General features: G+C 39.7%; 1 protein-coding gene across 3 annotated transcripts; it reads left to right on the plus strand.

Annotated features, from left to right (window-relative positions):
• On the plus strand, nt 1–27,064 carry prkd4 (protein kinase D4). Of its 3 annotated transcripts, none has more exons than XM_079867438.1 (18): nt 1–208; nt 512–672; nt 9,795–9,933; nt 10,149–10,280; nt 10,837–10,991; nt 12,873–13,071; nt 15,713–15,790; nt 17,839–17,962; nt 18,037–18,160; nt 18,747–18,824; nt 19,014–19,227; nt 19,960–19,988; nt 20,091–20,270; nt 20,353–20,514; nt 22,578–22,676; nt 22,864–23,131; nt 26,244–26,329; nt 26,491–27,064. In XM_079867438.1, exons 1-18 carry the CDS (start codon nt 151–153, stop codon nt 26,659–26,661), a joined length of 2,457 nt encoding a protein of 818 aa, XP_079723564.1. In that variant the 5' UTR covers nt 1–150; the 3' UTR covers nt 26,662–27,064. The 3 variants fall into 3 exon arrangements, with proteins under 3 accessions (XP_079723564.1, XP_079723565.1, XP_079723566.1); XM_079867439.1 differs by lacking the exon at nt 1–208 and adding an exon at nt 231–440 and having other exon boundaries at nt 26,491–27,052; XM_079867440.1 differs by lacking the exons at nt 1–208; nt 512–672 and adding an exon at nt 8,465–8,575 and having other exon boundaries at nt 26,491–27,052.
• Nucleotides 27,065–27,085: the final 21 nt, after the last annotated feature.

Consider the following 27,085-nt stretch of genomic DNA (forward strand, 5'->3'; position numbering starts at 1 on the left):
ACATGCAGAAACACTGAAGTTTGAGTGTCAACTTCCTGTCTCCGCTGCCTGTCATTCGACTGCTAAAGCATGAGGAAACCAGAGCAGCGACAGAAGCGTCTCAAACAGGTCTGTGAAATGTGCTAGTTCGAATTCACCAACGTTAAGAAAATGGCTGCCAACACAAACCTCCGCCCAAAAAGCCTTGACATCAGCAGTTATGTCTCTGGTAAGTTCCTCTTTTGGAGCACGACTATATTAAGGTTTAATCTTAATGTTAACAAAGGCAGGTCAATGCTAGTTTCATTTGCTGCCTTAAGCTTGAAGGAGCCTCTTCTTTGGGGCATTTTTCATCCAAAGATCTTTGGCTTTCTGATGATGATATATTTAACCATTAGTGATGCACTATAAAACAGATTTGCAATTACAAGATAGTTAAAAAAACAGCAAGATGGGTCCAGGTAAGTCTGAACCTGTGAACGTCTGAAGGAACCGAGTTTGGTCTGAGATGACCTCTTCTCTTTCCTCTCAGGTTCTTTCTCTCAGCTGTCCATGGGGCCCGAATACACAGTGACGAGGCCCATGCGTGTCCTCTTTCAGATCGGGCTCTTCAAAGAGGAGGTACAGATCCCCGAGGGACGCCTCGGCTTCCAGCAGGCGAAGCATCTCGCAGCAGAAATCATCGAGAGAAAGGTACTGTGCAACCTCAACATTTTATGTTTTTATCGAGCATGTGATGTTAAAACTTAAAGTTAAAATTTTGTCATAATTTACTCCAAACCTGTATGACTTTCATACAACAAATGAGTGAATGGGGCAGTCAAGCACAAAAAGCGCTATAAAAAGACTTTCCAGACTGCGCTTAACCCCGGGCTAAATGAGTACACTTGGAGTACATTTGTAATTTAGCAGTGGGATTAGGAATGCTTTTTAGCTTTTTACCACAGCGTTAACCCCGCTTTGCGGTGCCAAACGTGCACAGTGTGAAACGATGCAGTGTTCACACAGAACGCGTTTTTTAATTCTACTGCTCTGCTTTTCCATTCTTTTTGTGGAATGTAAACCATTCCATTCTTTCAATGTTAACAGGCACTAGACCGACGTCTTTAAAGTCTGCGTGAACCGGAAGTTGCGGCCGACTTCAGTATTGTCATTTATTTTTTGAGTGATACGAATATTGAATGAGAAAAATAGAGGGTGTGGCTTGTTCTTTCCCTCTGGGAATTGATTGTTGTCAAGTCTGAAAAGGTGTACTGTCTTTATACATTTGAATTTCCATTTACTTCAGACTGTTAAAAGAAGCATGCTCTTTGAATATGGGTAGTATGAATGAAATTCAGATGTACTGCATCCGCCATGTTGTTACCGTCACGTGACCTTCTAGCGTCATTTGTGTCGCTTCACTGCTATTCACAAGTCCTATCCTGTGGCCTCATGAGAGAGTAAAGTGTCCATCGTATGCGCACTTTAGAATCTCGCTGGAAGTAGTAGGTCATCCAGGTACTTTTCGCCTACTGTTTTTCGAAAACTATGTATTCGGACATACTACTTTTGGCGAACTGTGTTTTTCAAGGAAAAAACATTTAATATGTCATTGTGGTGATCAAAGATGAGTTTTAAAGGCACACTATGCAGTTTCCGGTTTTCTCAAACAGCGACCCCTAGAGTCGCTGTGGAGTACTTGTATTTAACGTTACTGTCGTAAATACCACTCATGCAGAGCCATCTCTGCACTCTTCCGACCGTGCTTTCTTCGTTTTCTTCGTCGACTCTGTCATGATTCATGTCTGAAATGCGTGCTGGTGTCTTCCATAGAGGTTTTTGCTGGTTTTGCTGGTTGCTGGTTTTGCCAGCGGCGTCCCCCTCCTGCTTTGCAATCGGGATGATTCTCCCAACTACGAGTTTATATTACTGTTATATTAAGGTACAAATCTTGCATAGTGTGCCTTTAAGGGATAAAATTATTGACTGCAGGGGGACTTTAAGCCCCGATCTGGACAAGTTGGTGGCATGTCAGTGAGAAACAAGTCAGAATACAGCAATACTTATAGGTGTTCATCAGTGTCAGGCTGTACAACAAATATAGCTAGTTGCCTGCACAAAATATGATAGCATAATATAACATATATAATATATGATAAAGTTTACAGTGGCTTTATAAATTAATTAAAAACATAAAAAGTAAAACATACCTGATCCACATTCTTTTCACACTCATTTTCAAGAAGTAGAGTTAAAAAACTTGCTGTATTTAGTGTAATTAAGAGAAGTAGCCTACTCCGCCATCTTACTCCAACGAAAGTGACTGAACGCACCTGACGACGTAAACACGACTTCCCAACCCGTAAATACTAACTTGCACTGCTAGATGCTTAGCCACTGACGACCAATCACGTGCCTCATATTCACATACTTTGGACAGTCACAGAAACACAGCGCGTTGTAAACAGTAGTTTTAGCATTTGAGGGGGAAAATGACGAATGATGAGCGAAGAAGACGCCGTCTCATTGGAAAGGGTGGATTGGGGGTATGTAAAAAAATCAAATTTAAATAAAAACTGTGTAGGCTATTGTGATGTCAAAACATTTGGTAGCCTAACTAAACATGATTTTACTAAGTTTAGTGACAACATGTTACCATGTTTACATGGTGCAATGACTGGTAGGCTACTGCTTTTATTATTGCTTGATACAATTTATACAATTTCAATTCAATTCTTGTGGTTTGATTCCGATCTTGATTCAACATCGATTCATTTGGTTAAATAGTACAGTAGATACATGTTCAGTTTTCTCAAGAAAGAAATTCTCACATAAAATGCTGTAAACAGGCTACAGAGAGCTCTGTCAGCTGGTATTATTAAAGGTTAAAAATAACAATTCAAATTAAATATAATGCGTTTTTTATTATAATAACACATTTATAATAGGCCTATTTTAATGATATAAGTAAAAATAGAATAAATATGTAATATAGTGCACATATTTAGCAAAATACACATTTGCAGGCTACTAATACTAAATATATTATAAAATACAAATTATTCTTGCCAACTAACCTGCAATGGTCATCAAATGGCTTTCCTGAGGTAAATGTAACATTTTGCTCTCCAGCTGTTTTATTGACCTCTTTCCGGTTGAAAAACACTGATTGATCGATGCATGAGGCATTTACATTTCGATAAGTTGTACTTAACCTACCTATTATTGTTTATTCGTGTTTATTTACTATTAACTAACTAGTAGTAAAGAGAGATGATCGGTTCACGTGCCGCTTGAACTGAGGCGCTACAGCGATCTGTCACATTTAAAAGCGCCAACACTGTATTTATTGTTTGAATTTCGTAATAAAATTGACCGAATTTGAGAGCTGAGAATTAGTTTCAAATCAAAAGGATCCTGCTCTGTCTTGTCTGTCGGTGTCGGTGTCAGTGTCCTCTTTGCTGTGAAAAGTGTTGCATGAGTCTCACGCTGAACGCGAGAGAGTTGTCAGCTCTGCCTTTATTGTGTGAAAAGTCAGGATAAAGTTGATAGTGCAGTCGGCAATATATGAGATGCGCACTGATACAGCCTTTATGTAAACAAATCGCGTGGGTTGTTCGTCCAATCAAGCGACACTGACACCGACACCGCAAACAGTGAACGTTAACCCAGGGTGACGTCATGAGTAATTGACGATTTATTGGTTTATTTATTTATTTTATTTTTTTCTCTTTCGCGCAGGTCATGTTTTGAAAGACGATGTCCTGTAGCTTACTAATGTAAATAAATAAAAATGTATACAAAAATGTCCGACTCGTTTTATGAAGAAGAAAGCCTTAAGTTTTCAAAAAGCATTAGACTATAACCCACTATTCTGCTTCATAAGTACCATGTTGACAATATGACATGAAGTGGTTTAATGTACCTAAACAATGATTACCAAATTTCTCTCTCGTATTGCTCCTCATAACCACTGAAAACTGTCAGAAAATCTAACCCAAAGTCCAATTATTATGGACGTTAAGTTAAAAGTGGTGGGTACAGAATTACTCATGATGAAATCGACACCTATGTGACGACATAATTTTCATATTTAGTGGAACTATTCCCGTACATCGTTATGCATCCATGCAGTGTCAGTCAAACACCCACACTAATAAACACACATTACTGACAATGACTTCAGGGCTGCTTCCCCCAGTCAAAAGGTCAAGCGCATGCATGCAGTCCATTGTTACACTCAGTTTCTCCAACAACAAAAGTACCTTTTCATAGCCTTCACCCTTTTAACTTTAAAGAGGAAGGATAGCACGACTTGACTGGCCTTTAGTCTGCCTTTGGTCCCTGCAAAACATTTCCATTGCTTAGTGTTTGAACAATGATTGGTTCATGAAGTCTTGGTTTACTTTCGACAGGTTGTGAAGTGAATGAACTATCATAGTTCAACAATCTGCAGATGTTATCTGTCTATATGTGTTTTTGATCATCTAACCATTTTCAGATACATGTTTTGCCAGGCTGTTCTGTGTGGTTTCTATGCTGTTGCTATGAGTGGTCATTTCTTTGGTTATAAGAAGAATTCTCACCTATTTGTTAGAGGAAGATTCATGAAAGAAGGGGAAGTTAAAGAGAGTGTGTGTAAGAAGACACTTCAGAATTAGGCGTTACTCAAACATTCACACAAACACACATCTCAGACCTCATTCAGCATCTCTCCTCCTCCGGCCGCCTCTCTGTTTGTCCTCTGCGGTTCACAGCATCTGCCTGTAACTTTCCAACCACAGACTCTTCCCCTAACACACACACACACACACACACACACACACACACACACACACACACACACACACACACACACACACACACACACACACATACACACCTGTTTCTCTGCTTGACCTTCTTATGGTGCAGTTTCCACTGCAGTGGTACAGGATCATCACACACACACACACACACACACACACTGACCTTTTTTATGGAATGACCTCCCATACATATACACACACACACACACACACACACACACACACACACGAACACCGCTCTCATATGTCATTCACACACATTAGATACATGCTCATTTAGTATACTGTATCTTTGGACTGGATTGCTCATTGCATACTTCACAGTACTTAATGTTATCTATAAATACTGTATGAAATCAAACGCAGTGATAAATGTTAGTAGCACACTTGATGTTTACATGATCTCATTACATTGCGTGTTTAATCTCAGTCATCGCAGAAACATGGTTATATTCTTATTTTAAATATTGCAGTTCTGTTTTTATAAAAGTGTCTAAACTTAAGTCCAATCACATAATCTGGGGAAAATACATAAAATTAGGTTTAATTATTTATCGCTAGAGGTTAATTGAAAATTGCATATTATTTTGAAAAATTGCATGTTAAATGGGTGGTTGATTATAATTTCACTTTTTTAACTTTAGTTAGTGTGTAATGTTGCTGCTAGAGCATAAACAACATCTCCAAAGTTACGACGCTCAAAGTGACTCTGGTTTGAACATAAAAGGCTAACAGTTTTTGAAATGTTTCGTGTGAGCTTGAGGTAATCACAGAGTGCCAACACACACACACACACACACACACACACGCACGCACGCGCACACACGAGCTCTTGAAGCTGACGTATCCGAGTGAAACTGCTTCTTGATTATGAACAAATGTAGGGCGGCGCTTGATTTTGTTGATGGGGATATGATTGGATCTTTGTGGTTTGCTGTTGTTGGATCTCATGTGAGTGACAGGTTGCCCCGGAGTTGATGGACACGATCCGGATTCCTGACGAAAAACGCAACTACTTTCTGAGCTTTTGTTTAAAATGTTGCTTTTTTAATTAAACATGCCCACATTCAAGTGTTGATTAAAAAAAATGCTAGATGCTAATGAATGCTAATGAAACTAGATTATATATATATATAGTGGGAGCCAAAAAAGTTTTGTGAAAATGAACAAAAATTCTGCCTTTGGCTGATAACTAAAAAAAAAAACTAAAAAAAAAGGCTTGTGTGGAAAGAGTTACAGATTACGAGAGCACATGAATTTTATAGAAATTATAATGCAAATGCTGCAATATTCCATAAAAAAAAAAAAAAAATTCAAATTAATCCATTTGGATCTTGTTTTTGAAATACTGCTGCAGGTGCTGTATTCATTCGATTCACATGACGTCACTGTAGCTTTGCGCCGCCATCTTTGCGACCGCGGCGGTCTCAGTAATGCCTGCAATATGTTGTGCAGTTGGCTGCAACAACAGCCGAAAGAGGAACTCTGAACTGGTATTTTATTCTATACCAAAAGAAGAGAGAAGAGAGAATCATTTATTTAAAAGACTTGAAGTCTCATGTTGGTTTGTGGTTAATTATATTTCCATTATACTCTCAGAGGCCAACATTATAGACAGATATCGACAGATAATGTTTTGTCTTCATTTTATTGTTGGGTCTGTTTAAATGCACTTTATCATGGAAAGTTAGTAAGATTTGGGGTTGTTTTGAATATAACTGTCTGTTAGTTAATACCTACCTAAATCTAATAAATATTTTTCTGAAGTTCATAAAGATATTGTCTTCGTCACATGCGCTTTAGATGTTATTTTGTTTAAGTAGCTCTGCAGACGATGCATAATCTCAGCCTTGAAATGCATATTAAAGGACTAGTTCTTCCAAAAATGCTAATTCTGCCGTCATTTACTCACCTTCATGTGCAAATCCTTAAGTTTACTTTCCGCGGAAGACAAAGGGACATTTTTGAATATGTAGCCTAATGGAGACTCTTCTTGTCGATGTAATGAAAGTGAATGAGTAACGTTAGCCTACTGGGGGCTGTCACGCAAAAAATAATAATAATAAAAGACAAAAAAAACCATCACAAAAGTATCATAAAAGTGATCTAATACGACTCGTCCGTTATATTAAAGGAGAACTCCGGTCAATTTTAACATTGAGCTCATTTTTTTGTAAATTTGGAGTGCTGTCAATACAGAGAACAACGACAAAAATCGGTGTTGCCTACACCGTGTTATCCTTTTTTTTAAATTTGCACCCTGTTGACTTCAATGGGGCACGTTTTAAACCTGCTTTTAGCCTCTTAACATCCTTGATGTGTCATTACAAGTGCACAGGCCATGTGAGTGATTCCTTCAGAGTGAACATGGGTGAATCTGACTGCAGTAGATGTGAAAGATAAGAATAAAAATGATAATAATTCAGCCAGCGCTAATACCTGTATTTACATCCTGTTTTTGGTCGAAGTCCAAAGTAGTCGATTGTCGAGTTCACGCGCATAGGTTTAGTTACCTATGATCATGCGCGTGAACTCGACAATCGACTACTTTGGACTTTGACCGAAAACAGGATGTAAATACAGGTATTAGCGCTGGCTGAATTATTATCATTTTTATTCTTATCTTTCACATCTACTGAAGTTTTCCTTTAATATCGTTATTTATTCATATGATAGCTTTATGTGACGAACAAACTGCAATTTAAGTCGTTATATTATAATCACTGAGTTTACCTCTTGATAGCTTTTAATCGCAGCCGAATCATTCAAAAAGATTCGACTCGAAAGATTCTTTCATTTCGATATTTGTGTGTATTAAACCTTCTCTCTGTAATTGAACATCTGTTCTTTCGGACAGATATGGCAGTCTTTTATGATATTCGGCTGATGTCTCTGGCTGTGCTGATGGACGGATTAGATAGATTCATTCATGCCAGCCGAACAGCTGCAGATTCATAGATTCATTCATGACATCGCCTCGACTCTCATGAAGAGTCGAGCCTAATGGACTCGAGCGCCATGAAGCTCTATGACTTAAGTATTTCTATATCATGAAAGGCCAATTGGGGCAAGCCTGGGGCAGATAATAATGGACTTAAGAAAACTGGGGGTAAAAAATAAGGATCGGAGCCTAAAATAGAAATTTTCTCCAGGTATCTCTGTCTCTCTCTCTCATTCAAATGGGCAGTTTGGGCGGCCATACCGGGCGAGTCGGTCGCAAATATGGCGGCGTTCTATTTGTAGTGACGTAGGTGGCATCTATGAATATATGAATCACAAGTGCCCAGAAATTTCATATAACCGATGGAAGATTGACAAGCCTGTGCTTCAGATCTATGGATGTTTTGCCCTTCAGGTCTCCTAACCACACTATTAACAAAAAAAACACTGCGTTTACGTACAATCACCTTGGATATTTAAGTAATTTCAACTCAAATCACATTAAACTGACTTAAAAAAATGTGTTGAATCTTGTATAACTTATTAAGAAAAAGTTGAAAACTGCTTAACTTATTTTGATGAGTTAAAGCAATGTAAAAACATGAACTGCGCACGGTGTGCTCTGGTCGTAAACTGCACACCTCGGCGAAAGACGTTTAGGGGTCTTCAAAATGACCTCCACGGCTGTGATCTTGTGCACGTGGTCCCCAATTATTTGTGGACTTTAGTGAAAGATTAGTTCATCTTGATATCCATCAGGGGGTCTGAAAAAGGTTGAAATACTGCAGCGTGGTGTGTATCCCGTGCTTTACCTCAGATACGGCATCCCGAGCGCTTCCAGAAAGATCCAGCGGTGTGAACATGAGGTAAACGCCTCACACACACCTGCATGCAGTAACACCACCACAACAAAGAGACACTCTGACCAGCCTGAGAACGACACACTCTGCGTGACGGGCTGCGACGGAAACGTGTGTGTGTTCGTGTTTTCAGAATTTGGTGTGATGTGTTGAGGTTCTCCTCTGTGTTCAGTCTCAGACAGGAAGTTGACTGTGTGTTTGAAGCTGATGTGGCGGTACAGTGAATTACCTTGGTATTGAACTAATGAAGTAATAGGGTTAGTGAACTATATGGTATTTTCAAAGTATTACTTAATGATGAAATAAAAATAGATATTATTCTATTATTCAACCATATCCCCTCAAAAACACTGTAATTTCACAGTTTTTAGTGCTGTCGTTGAATCACTACGTTAGTCATGTGATCTGCTCCCTCTACTGTAAATGATTGTGAATCTGCACTTCCTTCAGCCTGAGGCTTATTCTTTTCATTTGTGATGTGAACGGGCCTTTACATTTGCCAAAATCAGATTTTTTTTTTTTTTTTTGTTTTTTGTTTTTTGTATTAAAATCAAACAAGCCGATTAAAATCAAACAGCCCAGATGAGAAAACATAACGTAAAAGTAATGTAACAAATTACTTTTTAGAAACACTAAAACCTTTTAGGGATTAACTCAATATTGTAATGCATTACTTTTAAAAGTAACCTTAACCAGCAATGATTTTATTTTTAGCTCCATAAAAACACTCAAGTCTCAATACTGTCAACTAAAACATCTGGACTAGTACAATTTGTGTTGTTTATGTGTTTAATACAATTCATGTTTCCTAAATGTTTTCAGATCGACTTCAGAGTCTCAGTTTGACTCACATCCGTTTGATTTAAAAAGCGAATGACTGACATTTGAAAGACATGAGCGAGAGAATGATGCAGTCGTTCACCCGAGATCTGACCCACTTTTACTAAGATCAGCATGAGTGTGTGTTCAGAGACTCTGCAGCTCATCTACTGTTGTGTGTGTGTGTGTGTGTGTGTGTGTGTGTGTGTGTGTGTGTGTGTGTGTGTGTGTGTGTGTGTGTGTGTGAGTGTTGTTCAGAGACTCTGCAGCTCATCTACTATTGTGTGTGTGTGTGTGTGTGTGTGTGTGTGTGTGTGTGTGTGTGAGTGTTCAGAGACTCTGCAGCTCATCTACTATTGTGTGTGTGTGTGTGTGTGTGTGTGTGTGTGTGTGTGTGTTCTCTAAGGCTCCGGAGTGCAGTGTCAATGGTCTGGAGGAGAAGCTGCTGTTGTTCAGACACGAGCCGAACACTGAGCAGGTCTTACACAGACTCACTGAAAAACATGACTTACGTGACGGAGATCTCGTGGAGGTGGTGCTCACTGGTCAGTCAACACAGACACACACACACACCCACCCAGAGACAGAGATAGACAGACACACACACACACACGCACACACACACATTCCCATTCAGACTCGCGCACAAACACAAACACACACACACACACACACTCACTCACACACAAACACTCTCACACACTCACACACTCCATGCATATGATGTTGACAGCTGTCAATCACTTTGATCCCTCTATAGGCACGGCTTTGGTGACCGAAACAAAGTACCGCCCACATTCCTTAGTCGTCCAATCGTATCGCACACCAACGTTTTGTCACTACTGTGGAGAGATGCTGTGGGGCCTCGTCCGGCAGGGCCTGAAATGTGAAGGTATGACTGCGCTTTATCACACACTGTATAATGCAACAAAAATAAAGTCTTATACAGAATATTTACATACTTTATTGCTTATTTGTTTGTTTGTTTATTATTTATATATTGTATTTCTTATTTAATATTTTTATAACATTAATTATATTAATTTATTTATAAATATTTATTTGGAATTGATTTATTCTTGCTTAGTAACAGGACTTTTTTTGCATTGTTGTTTAACACTGAAATGTGTTAAAGTTACGACTGCACCAAACACTGAAAATATTATAAAATGTATTCTTATACAGGACATTTTTGTTTAATTGTATTGCTTAATTTCCTATTTATGCGTTTGTTTATTATTTAATATTCATATTTCTTACAATATTTAAATTTATTATTTATAATATAAATGATATTGTATTTATTTTATTGCATAGCTTCTACGGCATGATGATTGGTATTAGTTTTATTGCGTATTGTTGTCTATCACTGAAGTGTGACTGAGACTGCGGGAAACACTTCAGAAGTCTCTCCGAGAGCATTGATGTTTTACTGTGACTGTCCTCAGGTTGCGGCCTCGACTTCCACAAGCGCTGCGCGTTCAAGCTGCCCAACGACTGCTCTCGCGTGTTCCGCCGGTGCGGGCCGAGCCTGTCGCTGTTTCCCCCGGGACGCCCGCGAGCCCCGTCGCTCTCCAGCCACGCGGGAGGAAGCCTGGAGGAGGTGACTACCCCGAACAACCAAACGCTTGAGTTTCTGTCCACGGTTTCAAAGGCTCCCTGATAGGGCTGCACGATTAATCGCAGTTTACATGCGATTACACTTAAATGGACTTGGCACATCACGATTATTTGTAATGCGCAGCTTGATGCACAGCTCTGTAAACGCTCCTCCTTCTTAAAGCACTGTGAGTTTGTGTCGCTTATAACGTGCATTTGAAAAAGCAACACGCTCAAACATCTTTCAAACATGAGAAGCATTTATGAACCTCTTGTCCAACAAAAGACAACATTTAATAACATGCTTTTACTCCAAACTCACTTCATAACGACAGTCGAGCTCCTCCTTCTGTGAGATGATGTGATTCTTACACAGAATAAGGCAGTCGTGTGTTTATTACTCATGTTTAATCAAAGCCTTTCAATCTTCTGTTTATTCAGCAACAGAGATAGGGATTTCCTGATGTGTGTTATCTTACTTCTGCTGGGGGCATATTTGGCGTGTGTGTGTGAGACGCCCTCTGGTGTTCAGATGGATATGTGGTGTGTGTGTGTGTGTGTGTGTGTGTGAGTGTGAGACGCCCTCTGGTGTTCAGATGGATATGTGGTGTGTGTGTGTGTGAGTGTGAGACGCCCTCTGGTGTTCAGATGAGTGTGTGTGTGTGTGTGTGTGTGTGTGTGTGTGTGTGTGTGTGTGAGTGAGTGTGTGTGTGAGTGTGTGTGAGTGTGTGTGTGTGAGTGAGTGAGTGAGTGAGTGTGTGTGTGAGTGTGTGTGAGACGCCCTCTGGTGTTCAGGTGGATATGTGGTGTGTGAGTGTGTGTGAGACGCCCTCTGGTGTTCAGATGGATATGTTGTGTGTGTGTGTGTGTGTGTGTGTGTGTGTGTGCGTGTGTGTGTGTGAGACGCCCTCTGGTGTTCAGATGGATGTGTGTGTGTGTGTGTGTGTGTGTGTGTGTGTGTGTGTGTGTGAGAGTGGGTGTGTGTGAGACGCCCTCTGGTGTTCAGATGGATGTGTGTGTGTGTGTGTGTGTTTGTGTGTGTGTGAGACACCCTCTGGTGTTCAGATGGATATGTGGTGTGTGTGAGACGCCCTGGTGTTCAGATGGATATGTTGTGTGTGTGTGTGTGTGTGTGTGTGTGTGTGTGTGTGCGTGTGTGTGTGTGTGTGCGTGTGTGTGTGTGAGACGCCCTCTGGTGTTCAGATGGATATGTGGTGTGTGTGTGTGTGTGTGTGTGTGTGTGTGTGAGACGCCCTCTGGTGTTCAGATGGGTATGTGGTGTGTGTGAGACGCCCTCTGGTGTTCAGATGGATGTGTGTGTGTGTGTGTGTGTGTGTGTGTGTGTGTGTGTGTGTGTGTGTGTGTTTGTGTGTGTGTGAGACGCCCTCTGGTGTTCAGATGGGTATGTGGTGTGTGTGAGACGCCCTCTGGTGTTCAGATGGATGTGTGTGTGTGTGTGTGTGTGTGTGTGTGTTTGTGTGTTTGTGTGTGTGTGTTTGTGTGTGTGTGAGACGCCCTCTGGTGTTCAGATGGATGTGTTTGTGTGTGTGTGTGTGTGTGTGTGTTTGTGTGTGTGTGAGACGCCCTCTGGTGTTCAGATGGATATGTGGTGTGTGTGTGTGTGTGTGTGTGTGTGTGTGTGTGTGTGTGTGACGCCCTCTGGTGTTCAGATGGATATGTGGTGTGTGTGTGTGTGTGTGTGTGTGTGTGTGTGTGTGTGTGTGTGAGACGCCCTCTGGTGTTCAGATGGAGCATTCACTACCGATCAGCCGCTGCACTGAAAAGCTGCGCATCAAATAATCGCCGCCTTTGCCAGATCGCGTGCGGTTTCATTGCGATTAATCGTGCAGATCTACTCCCTGACGAAGTTTGTCTTCTCCATCAGATCAGCATAAGGAAGCCGTCGCGCTCTCGGCCGCCGTCCTGGGTCGACGTGCCGGTGTGTGTGGGGGTTTCTGAGGGGAAGGAGGGCCGACCGCGTGTTCCTCACACCTTCCACATACACACCTACACCAAACCCACCATGTGCCAGCACTGCTTCCGGCTGCTCAAGGGCCTCTTCAGGCAGGGCATGCAGTGCACCGGTGAGAGGGGTCAGAGGTCACAGATTCAGATAAAACATTTATGCTGTGTCCCAATTCACCTACTTAGAATTGTGTCTTTGAACTTCAGTTTTTGCGGTAGCTCTGTATATTTCAATGGCAATGTTGTTGAACTCAGACTGCAACATATGGCGCTTTTCCACTGCATGGTACGATTCGGCTCGGCTCGGTTTGCTTTTCCACTGCAGTTTAGTACCGCTTCAAAGTGGGTGGGATTATAGACCTTATTCAGAGCAGCGCCATGACAGGTATGAAAGTGAAGCTGTGAGGGATAGACTTGCCGTGTTGCCAATGTCATCCGCTGTAAAAAGCTGTATAAAGCTCCTAGATGACTTACAATTTTCCACAGCTTTATTGTCGGGAGTTTTTTGTCAACTGAAATTTCTTGGAAAGATATTTTTCCAGTGTTTCATGAGCAGAACAATCCAAAAACACATTAAATAACAGTACAACCCATTGAAGAAATCAAAGATGGCGCTGCTGTGAATAAGGTCTATAGACTGCTCGTTAAAGTTGCTGAATATTTTTAATTCCTGGTCGCAATATGCAGCTCTCGCTGGATCCGCTCCTCGGCGACCAACCTCTCGAACGTCTTCACCTCGTCTACTGACCACGATTCAGTCATTTCTTTTTTCAAGTTTTTTTTTTTTTCTAAGCAAGTCGTTTAATAAAAATTGTGCGAACATATAATACTGTGGTGGCTGTTGCTGACTGAGTAAATCTAGCGGGTTTGATGTCTCATTTTCCAAATCCAATGATGCCGGTAGTGACGATTCTCTCTGACCAATCAGTGATCTGCAGTGTTTTCACGTCACATTTTAGTATCAGTACGGTACACTTGGAACCTCAACAGAGGCGGTACCATTAAAAAGTGAGCCGTAGCGAACCGTACCACGCAGTGGAAAAGCGCCAATAGTGCTGGCCCAGATGTGGGCCGGATCTGGGCCGATACTATGTTGCTGTCTGGAGTGTAATTAGCCGGTCAAATGGATTTGCTTACTTACTCAATTCTGCGTGATATGAAGTCACAATTGCGAGTTATAAAGTCTGAATTTTCTTTCTCGCAATTGTTACTTTATATCTCGCAATTCTGACTTTATATCTCGCAATTCTGACTTTATATCTCGCAATTCTGACTTTATATCTCGCAATTGTAACTTTATATCTCGCAATTCTGACTTTATATCTCGCAATTGTAACTTTATATCTCGCAATTCTGACTTTATATCTCGCAATTGTTACTTTATATCTCGCAATTCTGACTTTATATCTCGCAATTCTGACTTTATATCTAGCAATTCTGACTTTATATCTCGCAATTCTGACTTTATATCTCGCAATTGTAACTTTATATCTCGCAATTCTGACTTTGTCTCGCAATTCTGACTTTATATCCCGCAATTCTGACTTTATATCTCGCAATTCTGACTTTATGTCTCGCAATTCTGACTTTATGTCTCACAATTCTGACCTTATGTCTCGCAATTCTGACTTTGTCTCGCAATTCTGACTTTGTCTCGCAATTCTGACTTTGTCTCGCAATTCTGACTTTATATCTCGCAATTCTGACTTTATATCTCGCAATTCTGACTTTGTCTCGCAATTCTGACTTTGTCCGCAATTCTGACTTTATATCTCGCAATTCTGACTTTATATCTCGCAATTCTGACTTTATATCTAGCAATTCTGACTTTATATCTCGCAATTCTGACTTTATATCTCGCAATTGTAACTTTATATCTCGCAATTCTGACTTTGTCTCGCAATTCTGACTTTATATCCCGCAATTCTGACTTTATATCTCGCAATTCTGACTTTATGTCTCGCAATTCTGACTTTATATCTTGCAATTCTGACTTTATATCTCGCAATTCTGACTTTATATCTTGCAATTCTGATTTTATATCTCGCAATTCTGACTTTATATCTCGCAATTCTGACTTTATATCTTGCAATTCTGATTTTATATCTCGCAATTCTGACTTTATATCTCGCAATTCTGACTTTATATCTAGCAATTCTGATTTTATATCTCGCAATTCTGACTTTATATCCCGCAATTGTAACTTTATATCTCGCAATTCTGACTTTATATCTTGCAATTCTGATTTTATATCTCGCAATTCTGACTTTATATCTCGCAATTGTAACTTTATAACCCCCCCAATTCTGACTTTATATCTCGCAATTCTGACTTTATATCTCGCAATTGTAACTTTATAACCCCGCAATTCTGACTTTATATCTCGCAATTCTGAGAAATAAAATCAGAATTGCGAGACATAAACTTGCCATTTTGAGATAAAAAGTCACAATTATCTTTTACATTTTTTATTCTGTGGTGGAAACAAGCTTTAATAGAAAACCCCCTTTTGGACGCTTTTAGCGTAAAGAGTTTAAACAGCAGTGAGAAATCAAATCAGATTTGTTTGTCCTGGTAAAAGGTAATCTCACATGAGTCTCTCTTCTTTGAGTTTTGGAAGAGATCTTAAACTGAGCTTTGATTTGTCGAGATTTTAAAGAAAACGTTTAAAATCGCTTTCTTCAAGTCAAGTCAACCTTGATATACTGAGAACTTCACTAAGTCTTCTGAGCAATAACATGTTTCTTCATTTCTCTCCAGACTGTAAGTTTAATTGTCACCGCAGATGTGAGTCTCTCGTTCCTCCTGATTGTCGGGGTGAGAGGGCAAACGGAGAAGGTCAGTTTGATTTACCATTGAAAACATTTCTAGGGCAATTATAAGTTTGTTTTTTGTCTCCCATAATAGAGATATTTTGCTTACACTTTATTTTAAGGTGTCTTTGTTACAGTGTAATTATGCATTTAAGTACCGAATAATATTGAGTAACTACATGTGCTTACTTTAGGGTTAGGGTTAGTTGCATGTAATTATGCATAATTTATAGTTATTACTACAGCAACTACATGTAATACGCGTAATAAGGATCCTAAAAAAATGTATCACAGATGTCAAAAGATATGAAGCAGAACAAGTGTTTTCAACACTGATAATAATGAGACCTGTTTCTGCTGCAGATTTCTGAAGGATCATGTGTGTGATCAATGCTACATTTGTTTAAATGTCATAATCATTTAACAAACAAGTATTCATGACTTCAATGAGCTCATTGTTTCTGCATTAAATTATTACATTGTTTAAAGCTGCAGTCTGTAACTTTTTTGGGTTAAAAATGATCCAAAATAAATGTTTGAGCAAACACATAACCAGCCAGTGTTCAACACTCTCTGCTTGCCTTAGCTCGATTCAGAACGGTAAGCTTGTAATAATGTTTTTAACTCCAGTGGTTCTGGTGGATTTACGCGGGAAATTCAAGCATGTCTTTGCGTCATTACGTCACATCTGATCACATAAAGAAGAGTCTCGGCTAGTAGGCTATATTGTGTGTGAGGATGTTGGAGGTGGAGATTTATAGCCTTTTCTCGCAGCACTTGATATAATTAAACTTATCAATTTGATGGCGGATCCAGAAAGGTTCAGTTCCAGTGACAGCTGGAGATTCACCCGTTGTAAAGTGCAAAAGATTGTACAGTGGCTACAGAAATAAAGAGACTGCAACCGGCCCATGCTAAAACAAGGATAATATCGGAAGTGCATTAAATGTAGTCACGCAATGCTGATGTTGTTAACATTAACAATTTGAGAACAAAGTATAATTTGCACGGTTTGACGTGAGCGATCGTTAGATTTAAAGGGATATTTCACCGCTGGAAAGATGACTGTGTATTTAAATTGGGTCATTTATGTAGTAGAAATGTGAAATTATTTTAGAAGTTGATGCCTTCTAGACTGAGAAAAGCCAGAAAATGTATTTTTGGCTCATGTGGATGAAAGACAACTCCCAGAATGCACTTGCTTCGCTGCCCTACGACGCCACTCCCAAGCCACGCCTACCGGTTACAGAGCGCAGTGTCGGGAGAAATGATACAGCTAGGCTACTAGTCGACTCAAAACTGAAAAGACGGCGTTTTATCATGAGATCCCCCTATGGGCGGGTTGAAGACATGCGGGACGAGCTCCTCCTATTGGCTGGAGTCTCTCGCCTCTGGACAAAAGAGCCTCAGATGATGCTAAATTACGATTTTTGCTTCATCTGAGGTTTTTTTTCCAGACACACAATACAGAAATCTCTGGTCTCAGGGGGACATGAGGGAGGGAAGCACGGTCACTCGAAAATACTACCGGGTTTCTACTGATACAAAGCCTTATGCTAATCGGTGAAGAATCCCTTTAATCAGCGCGATTTACTGCAATGCTTTTTCTCCCTTTCCCACAAAAGTGGATGTTACTTGTTCAGACGACATTTTCCAGTGAAAATTCTAATGTTGGTCATACTTTCCAAAAGTAGGATCTGTGATTGCGAATACCAGTATCCACACTGGCAGCGACTGACAACCACACGTTCTCCTCTAAACATCGTATTCGTCCGCGCTGTGCCGAGCCGAGGCACAACGCACGTAAAGCTGATAATTCCGCGAATAACTGCAATTGCAGATTTCGAGCAGAGATGGCGACAAAGAGAAAAAACTACGGACTGCAGCTTTAAATCAATACATTTTTCGCTAACTGTGATTTTGTATATGTACATTTCTGAAGTACATAACTAAGACAGTTTCCTCTGATAACAGATCACTCTAAATTGTAATGTGGACTTTTCTGTAAAGCTGCTTTGAAATGATGTGTGTTGTGAAAAGCTCTTTACAAATAAATGTGAATTGCATTTTCAGAGGCGAGTCAGGATTCGGAGGAGAACGCGGCCGTGGTGTCAGTAAACGCTCTGTATGAAGAGCTGCGATATAAAGACCCTCCGCCAGCGGAGCAGATGATGATGACGCTGCAGACTCCCGTCACGTAAGTGTTCACACCACAGATGATCCAGGAGACAGATGATCCAGCGTGTTCACATCTGTGTGTGTGTGTGTCAGGCCGTGCTTCAGCAGTAATATCCCTCTGATGCGAGTGGTGCAGTCTCTCAAACACAGCAAGAGGAGAGCCAGTGGAGTGGTGAAGAAAGGCTGGTTGATCCACTACACCAGCACTGACTCACTGGTGAGACTCTCCTCTCTGTTCAGAGATGATTATATACACTACTGTGCAAAACTTTGGGCTCAGGACCATGTTTTTAATATTTCTGCTCACCAACGCTGCATTCATTTGATCAAAAATACAGAAAAAAAAGTGAAATATTATTATAATTTAAAATAACTGTTTTCTGTGTGGATATCTAGTAAAATGTAATTTATTCGTGTGATCAAAGCTGGATATTCAGCATCATTACTCCAGTCTTCAGAGTTACATGACCCTTCAGAAATCACTCTGATGTGATTTAATAATATTATAATTATAATATAATTGTAATAATATTTGATGCTCAAGAAGCATTTCTGATTATCAATGTTGAAAACAGTTGTGATTAATATTTTTGTGGAAACCGTGATACTGTGATTGTTTCAGGATACTTCAGGATGAATATAAAGTTCAAAAGAGTGAAGAATTACGGATGGATGGATGGATGGATGGAAAGATAGACAGATATATATGAATGTGTGTGTATATATATATCTGTCTATCTTTCCATCCATCCGTGTGTGTGTTTTTGTTTGTAGATCATGTTTTTTGTGTTTGTTTTTTGCAGAGAAAGCGTCACTACTGGGTATTAGATTGTAAAAGTATCACCTTGTACCCGAATGAAAACAGCAGCAAGTACTATAAGGTTTGTTCATTTTCATACGGCATCATGTGACCTTCAACACTTTAGCACTTCATAATGGAAAACACATCCATGTTTACACTTACTCTACATCAGGTCTTCATGAGGTTCTGCTCGTGTGTGTGTGTGTGTGTGTGTGTGTGTGTGTGTGTGTGTGTGTGTGTGTGTGTGTGTGTGTGTGTGTGTGTGCAGGAGATCTCTCTGTCGGAGGTGCTGCAGGTGCGAGGCCCGACTCAGCTCACGGTCCCGGTGTTGCCAGGCAACAGCGAGCACTCGTTCGAGCTGCTGACATCATCACTGGTGTACTGTGTGTTCGCGGATCAGGACGGCCCGTCGTGGGACTCGGCCCTCAAACTGGCCCTCAGACCCGTTCAGGGCACCGCGTGCGAGACCACAGACGCCCCCGGTGAGAGCAACAAGAGGATAAATAGGGTTCTAGAGAACAGGAATAGGCCTGATAAATATTTGTGTGTGTGTGTGTGTGTGTGTGTATGCGTGTATGTATGCGTGTGTGTGTGCATGTGTGTATATATATGTGTGTGTGTGTATACGTGTGTGTGTGTGTGTATACGTGTGTGTGTGTATGTGTGTGTGTGTATATATATATATGTGTGTTTGTGTGTGTATACATGTGTGTGTGTGTGTGTGTATGCATGTGTGTGTGTGTGTGTGTGTGTGTATATGGCTGTGAAAGGTTCTAAATGTATTTTATAGCACTTTTCACATATACTCGTCGTTTCAAAGAAGCTTTACTGAAAATCATGATGTTAATGTTTATAAAACCTTCATGCTTTATAGTTGCATGTTGCAGATTACAGCTGTGTGATCATATATTTTACATTAAGCGATCAAGCAGTTGAGATTTACTATATAGTGTATATAGTTTTATGTGAGTGTGTGTGTGTGGATACAGTTAGATCGACATATATACAACTTTGAATATATTGCTACATACATAATACTGATGCAAAAACAAAGAAAGAACAGTATTTTCATTAACTAACATCAACAAAGATGCTGAAAAACATTGATCATGTTGCATTAACTAACAAATGAGACTTTATTGTTAGTGTTTCAGTGTTCTGCGTTTGTTGTATGTCTATAATGTTAAATAAAGTTGCTCGTGGTGTGTTGGCAGGTGAAGGAGAGAACGGTGACGAGACTCAGGTGACACTCTCAGTTATTTACTGTAAAGATGTTTCCTCACACAACACCCGGCGTGTTTCACAGAATAACCTCTGTGTGTGTGTGTTCCCGCGTGTGTTGCAGGACATCAGTGAGCTGTATCAGATCTTCTCTGATGAGGTTTTGGGTGCGGGTCAGTTCGGGGTGGTTTACGGAGGCACTCACAGGCAGTCGGGACGTCCCGTCGCGGTTAAAGTCATCGATAAAACACGCTTTCCCTCCAAACAGGAGATGCAGACCAAAAACGAGGTCTCGATATTGCAGGTATGTTTCCACACAATTCAACCCGATTTTGTTGCTTTTTGTTGTTATATGTTCCAGACGTGTGTGTGTGTGTGTGTTTCAGAAACTGTCTCATCCAGGAGTCATTTGTTTAGAAGGCATGTTTGAGACGATGGAATATACGTTCGTTGTGATGGAGAAGCTCCACAGCGACATGCTAGAGACCATTTTATCTCACGAGAACGGCCGTCTGCCTGAACGCACCGCACGCTTCCTCGTCACTCAGGTAATGAACTCGCTGAAAACACACAACACCAACACAACTTCATTTTTGGGGGGAACCAATTGCTAAAGTTCCTTGAGATGTCTTTTAGGTTGTACTTTTTTATAACCTTAATAGCTAATATTTCTACGTTGCCAGATGATTATTTTATTCTCTTCTGCTCACCAAGGCTGTATTTATTTGATCGAAAAATACAGTAAAATACATTAATATTCTGAAATATATTGCAATTTAAAATAACATTTTTCTATGTGAATATCTAGTAAAATGTAATTTATATCCTGTGATCAAAGCTGGATTTTCAGCATCATTACTCCAGTCTTCAGTGTCACATGATCCTTCAGAAATCATTCTAATATGAGGATTTGATGCTCAAGAAACATTTCTGATTATTATCAATGTTGAAAACAGTTGTGCATGAATTGCACACTAATCCACTTCATATAGATCTTAACCCGTCCTATTGCATTCAGGTTAGTTTTGACTTGGAAGAGGTACAAAATCAATATTTTTTGACAAAATCCAAAGTTTTTAGTACAAAAATTAAACTTTGGATATGTGTTAAGACTGACAAAACACACATCTTTTTTCAGATTTTTTTAAATAAATATAACCTTTAAACTAAATTGTTACAATTTTTTTTTTCAGCAGTCATGAGTTATAAGTTCAAATTAATTTAATTAAATCCATCAAAGTCAATGGAGTTCATCCTGGTAGTTCTCATATTATATGTTCTGATAGATTTCATAAAATTATGTATTCAAAGAAAATGTCTCATAAATATAGATAAAAATAAATATTTTCTTGCATCACCCTGTTTTTTCCTGCTTTACTTGTAAACATTTTTTTGCAATTTTGTTATTAATAAAAAGGCGGTAAATGAAGTAATAGCATGATAAAACATCACTAATTAATGATACAGATACACAGATACAATATGGTTTTAGTTAAAAAAATATTAATTTATGACTGTTTTATAACCTTACGTTTCACCGGGTCCAAACAGACCCAGGATTGGAACAGGTGTTTTTCAAATGCATTACAATATTAAAAATAAAGGTTCTTTATTGGCTTCTATGGTCCCATGAATATTCTTTAAGATAGTATTATTCCTCACAGCGTCGTAAAGTACATGAGTCTGAAAGTGAACTCGCGGTGTGTGTTATCCAGCTGATGTGGGCGTTTCACAGGTGTGATCGCCTCAGATTATTCTTTATTTGGCGAAAAGCACAACACTTTGTTTTTATTGTGAGTATACATAAAAAAAATACACACTTAAGAGGATCGATTGATGAAAAACACAAGTATGTAAGATCAAAATCAACATTGTATTTTGAGTCTCTTTTGCACTGATAAGGAAAAAAACGAGCAGATCAAAAAAAGTCCCCCTGTGGTGAAGATTTTAATGTTGTTTATATGTCTATGTGATGTTTTTAATATGCTTTAAAGACAAACCATGTGTAAATTCATAAGTCGACAGCATTGCTGAGTATTTTCTCCTTAAAACTGCAGTGAACCAAAGACAGTCTCAAAAACACGCTTTGAAATCGCTGGTGTTTCTGACGTCACAAACTACCTTGTAACCAATCAGATCAACGTGTGATCGTCAATGAGTGGATCTGAGCTGAGTGAGTGAGTGGAGGCGGGGCTCATTTGCATATTCATAGATCCGCGTATACTAAATGAGGCAAGGGTGTTGAGTTACATTCAAGTTATTTTAAGGCATGAAGAAAAGAAAATTCAAGGAAAAAATGTCATTTTGGTGATCAAAGATGAGTTTTAAGGGATAAGATGATTGACTACAGGGGGACTTTAACATCCATGGAATCTTTCCATTCCACAAAATGCTCTTTATAGTGGAAAAAGGTTTGTAGGTTTTTAGAATGTTCTTCACACTGAGAAAAAACTGTTCACTGAAAGGTCAAATGGTGGTTTTGTGGCATCGGTGTGAAAAGGAAAAGCCCCTTGTGGAACCATTATTTTTAAGAGCGTAAATCAATGAAGACTAAAGAAGTGTTGTTTATCCTTCATCTTTAATCTCTTTCGCTGTTGATGTGTTGCTGAAGGTTCTGGAGGCTCTGAGGTACCTGCACCTGAGGCACATCGCACACTGTGACCTGAAACCAGAAAACGTGCTGCTGGCGTCACCTGAGCCGTTTCCTCAGGTCTGTACCCTCGGAGGGATTTCAGTCTAGTATTGCATGTGTCCTGTATTCAGATATTGCTCAGCTCAAACAAGCAATGCGTGAAAAATGCAATGCAAGTCGCTTTGCACAAAAGCATCTGCTAAATGTGTAAATGTAGTCATTCGCTATCCAGAGGTCCCAAATGTGATCACAGTCTCTGTTTCAGGTCAAACTATGTGACTTTGGTTTCGCCCGCATCATCGGAGAGAAGTCGTTCCGGCGCTCGGTGGTCGGGACCCCTGCGTATCTGGCGCCCGAGGTCATCAGAAGTCACGGTTACAATCGCTCTCTGGACATGTGGGCTGTGGGGGTGATCTTGTACGTCAGCCTGAGCGGGACGTTCCCTTTCAACGAGGACGAGGACATTAATCAGCAGATCACCAACGCCTCGTTCATGTATCCGCGCCAGCCGTGGTCCCTCATCTCACTGGAGGGTGAGAGACGGATGAATGACGCTTTTAAAGGGGATTACAGGAACAGTGCACCAAAAATTCTGTTATCACTTACTCTCATGTATTTAAAAAAATGTGTGCTGTCAAATCGATTAATCGTGATTAATCACAGCATAAAAGTTTGGAAATATATATTGTCCTGACTCTCTGCGGTCATTAAAAATCCCAGGGTGTCCTTCGGAAAAAGAGTAGGGGTTTAACCCCGGCGTCCTGGCCAAATCTGCCCATTGTCCATCATGGACTCCTAATCATCCCCATATATATATATATACAGTATATACACACTGATTGGCTTCATCACTCTGTCTCCTCTCCACCCGTAAGCGTGTGTGCGTGTGTGTGTGTGTGTGTGTGTGTGTTCTGGTGCAATATGGCTGCACATTGGTGGTGGTTGAGGAGATCAAAAGATGCTTCTATGTAAAGCGCTTTGAGTGCCGAGAAAAGCGATATATAAATGTAATGAATTATTATTATAATTATTAATTATAAAAAGAAAACTGCCAATAGGTGGCGGTAAATGTCTAAATGAGTAAGTTAGTGAGTCATTCATTCATTCGATCAGTTCAAACAGCGGATTAATTTAGGAATTATTTAAATGGCTCTCTTTATGAATGAGTCATTGAATCATTAGTTCACACCACTGATTCGCTCAAACACTGATTCGTTCAAACACTGATTCGCTCAAACACTGATATGCTCAAACACTGATTCGCTCAAACACTGATTCGCTCAAACACTGATATGCTCAAACACTGATTCGCTCAAACACTGATTCGCTCAAACACTGATATGCTCAAACACTGATTCGCTCAAACACTGATTCGCTCAAACACTGATATGCTCAAACACTGATTCGCTCAAACACTGATTTGTTCAAACACTGATTCGCTCAAACACTGATTCGCTCAAACACTGATATGCTCAAACACTGATTCGCTCAAACACTGATTCGCTCAAACACTGATATGCTCAAACACTGATTCGCTCAAACACTGATTCGCTCAAACACTGATTCGTTCAAACACTGATATGCTCAAACACTGATTCGCTCAAACACTGATATGCTCAAACACTGATTCGCTCAAACACTGATTCGCTCAAACACTGATTCGTTCAAACACTGATTCGCTCAAACACTGATTCGCTCAAACACTGATATGCTCAAACACTGATTCGCTCAAACACTGATTCGCTCAAACACTGATTCGTTCAAACACTGATTCGCTCAAACACTGATTCGCTCAAACACTGATATGCTCAAACTGATTCGCTCAAACACTGATTCGCTCAAACACTGATTCGCTTAAACACTGATTCGCTCAAACACTGATATGCTCAAACACTGATTCGCTCAAACACTGATTCGCTCAAACACTGATATGCTCAAACAATGATTCGCTCAAACACTGATTCGCTCAAACACTGATATGCTCAAACTGATTCACTCAAACACTGATTCGCTCAAACACTGATTCGCTCAAACACTGATTCGCTCAAACACTGATATGCTCAAACACTGATTCGCTCAAACACTGATTCGCTCAAACACTGATATGCTCAAACACTGATTCGCTCAAACACTGATATGCTCAAACACTGATTCGCTCAAACACTGATATGCTCAAACACTGATTCGCTCAAACACTGATTCGCTCAAACACTGATATGCTCAAACACTGATTCGCTCAAACACTGATTCGTTCAAACACTGATTCGCTTAAACACTGATTCGCTTAAACACTGATTCGCTCAAACACTGATATGCTCAAACACTGATTCGCTTAAACACTGATTCGCTTAAACACTGATTCGCTCAAACACTGATTCGCTTAAACACTGATTCGCTTAAACACTGATTCGCTTAAACACTGATTCGCTCAAACACTGATTCGTTCAAACACTGATTCGCTTAAACACTGATTCGCTCAAACACTGATTCGCTCAAACACTGATATGCTCAAACACTGATTCGCTTAAACACTGATTCGCTCAAACACTGATATGCTCAAACACTGATATGCTCAAACACTGATATGCTCAAACACTGATTTGCTCAAACACTGATTCGCTCAAACACTGATATGCTCAAACACTGATATGCTCAAACACTGATATGCTCAAACACTGATTTGCTCAAACACTGATTCGCTCAAACACTGATTCGCTCAAACACTGATTCGCTCAAACACTGATTCGTTCAAACACTGATTCGCTCAAACACTGATTTGCTCAAACACTGATTTGCTCAAACACTGATTCGCTCATTCAGAAACGAAACGCCGCTGTGTTGCTCGGAGATGCACAACAGTCCTGCTCTGGCTTTACAGGTAATATTTTCGTTGGCTAAATTGAGCAAAAACAGACAATATTGTGTCTAAAATATAACACAACATTAAGTTCTTATTTATTGAACTGTTGTATAAAACAATATAACATTTGCACTCGTGCTATTCGGGACAAAAACATCACTCGTGTGATATTGCTAACGTTACTCGTGTGATATTGCTTAACTATATCATATGATATAAATATGAGAGGAAAAACTCATACACAGGCATTTTTGCCCTGATATCTTAATTTTAGGGTAATTAACCGTATTCTATAGGCTTCTTTACACAGTGTGCGGTTGCTCTGCTTCATGTTTGTCACCAATCAACTACATGAAATGTAAGATGTGTATTATATTTACAAACTTTTATGTTAGATGCGATTCATCAGTTTGACACCACTATTATATTTTGTATTACATATGATTTTCTTTATTTCTCCGACCAGTTGACACCAATCTGTCTTCCATGATACCTTGCTCTATTTTTTTAACACTGTATTAATACAATTAATAAAATAAAGTGCATAGTTTAGAGGTGAATATCCTCTAGGACCATGAAATCCATGCAAAATACAAAATATTAAAGTATAAATGTTATTATAACAAAATATAGTAGGCTACATCCATTTCTTTTTGAACAAATAGTTACTCTTATTGTCTTCAGTCTCTTCTGACTGCCGAGGATCACAAGTGTGACACCTAAATGAGGGTTTACTTTCCTTCTTTCTGTTAATGTCTCTCTCTCTCTCTCTCTCTCTCTCTCAGCGGTGAATCTGATCAATAACCTGCTGCAGGTGGTGGTGAGACGCAGGTTCAGCGTTGGCAAAGCCATGGGTCATCCCTGGTTTCAGGTCTGGTGACCTTCTCAAACAATCAATTAAATCCAATTATATTTTACGGGCATGTTCAATTGACTAAAACAGTGGAGTTTGCTTGAGGTCATTTCAGTGCATTGACTGGATGGACAGATGAACACAGTATGATTTATGCACGTTGTCCATGTGTCCTGCAGAACTTCCAGATGTGGTGTGACCTGCGTGAGTTCGAGCTGCGGATGGGACATCGATATCTCACTCATGAGGCGGACAACGAGCGCTGGAGATCCTACGCCCTGGAGAAAGGCCTCAGTTTCCCAGAACATTTAACAATAGTAGCAAATGAAGAACAGAAAACAGACGTGTAGATTTTTTATATTAATATAACTGTGAATATTGTATTATATAAACAACTCTGTGAATCTACTGTGGTGTACATCCAATTATTTTGGTGTGATTTAGTGTTTGAGATATTTTTAAATAAAATAAGAAAATACTAACCTTGAGGTTTGTTTCTGATCTCGTATACTTTAAGTGTCATGTTGATGATTTGCACCCAACACACATCCTAAAAATCATTACTCGACTAAATTAGAATAAATGAAAACACTTCTGATTCATTTCTGGCTAACCATCATAACAAAAATAATTACAAGAATGCTAAAGTTTTTGGTTAGTTTGTTCATATTTTATTTTATTCGATTTGATGTTTGTTTAATCAAAGCTAATCCAAAATTATTAAAGCCTCTCCCACGTGTTCATCTGGGACTCTTATTGTGTTATTGGCATTTT

This window comes from Squalius cephalus (assembly GCF_949319135.1).
Source record: "Squalius cephalus genome assembly, chromosome: 3".
Lineage (NCBI taxonomy): Eukaryota > Metazoa > Chordata > Actinopteri > Cypriniformes > Leuciscidae > Squalius > Squalius cephalus.

Excerpts from the sequence above, each read along its gene's own strand:
- prkd4 (XM_079867438.1), top strand. The coding sequence starts at position 151 with ATGGCTGCCAACACAAACCTCCGCCCAAAAAGCCTTGACATCAGCAGT. Across the intron at positions 9,934-10,148 it reads CGTGGAGGTGGTGCTCACTG|GCACGGCTTTGGTGACCGAA; the intron begins GTCAGTCAACAC and ends ATCCCTCTATAG. Across the intron at positions 19,228-19,959 it reads CGAGACCACAGACGCCCCCG|GTGAAGGAGAGAACGGTGAC; the intron begins GTGAGAGCAACA and ends GTGTGTTGGCAG.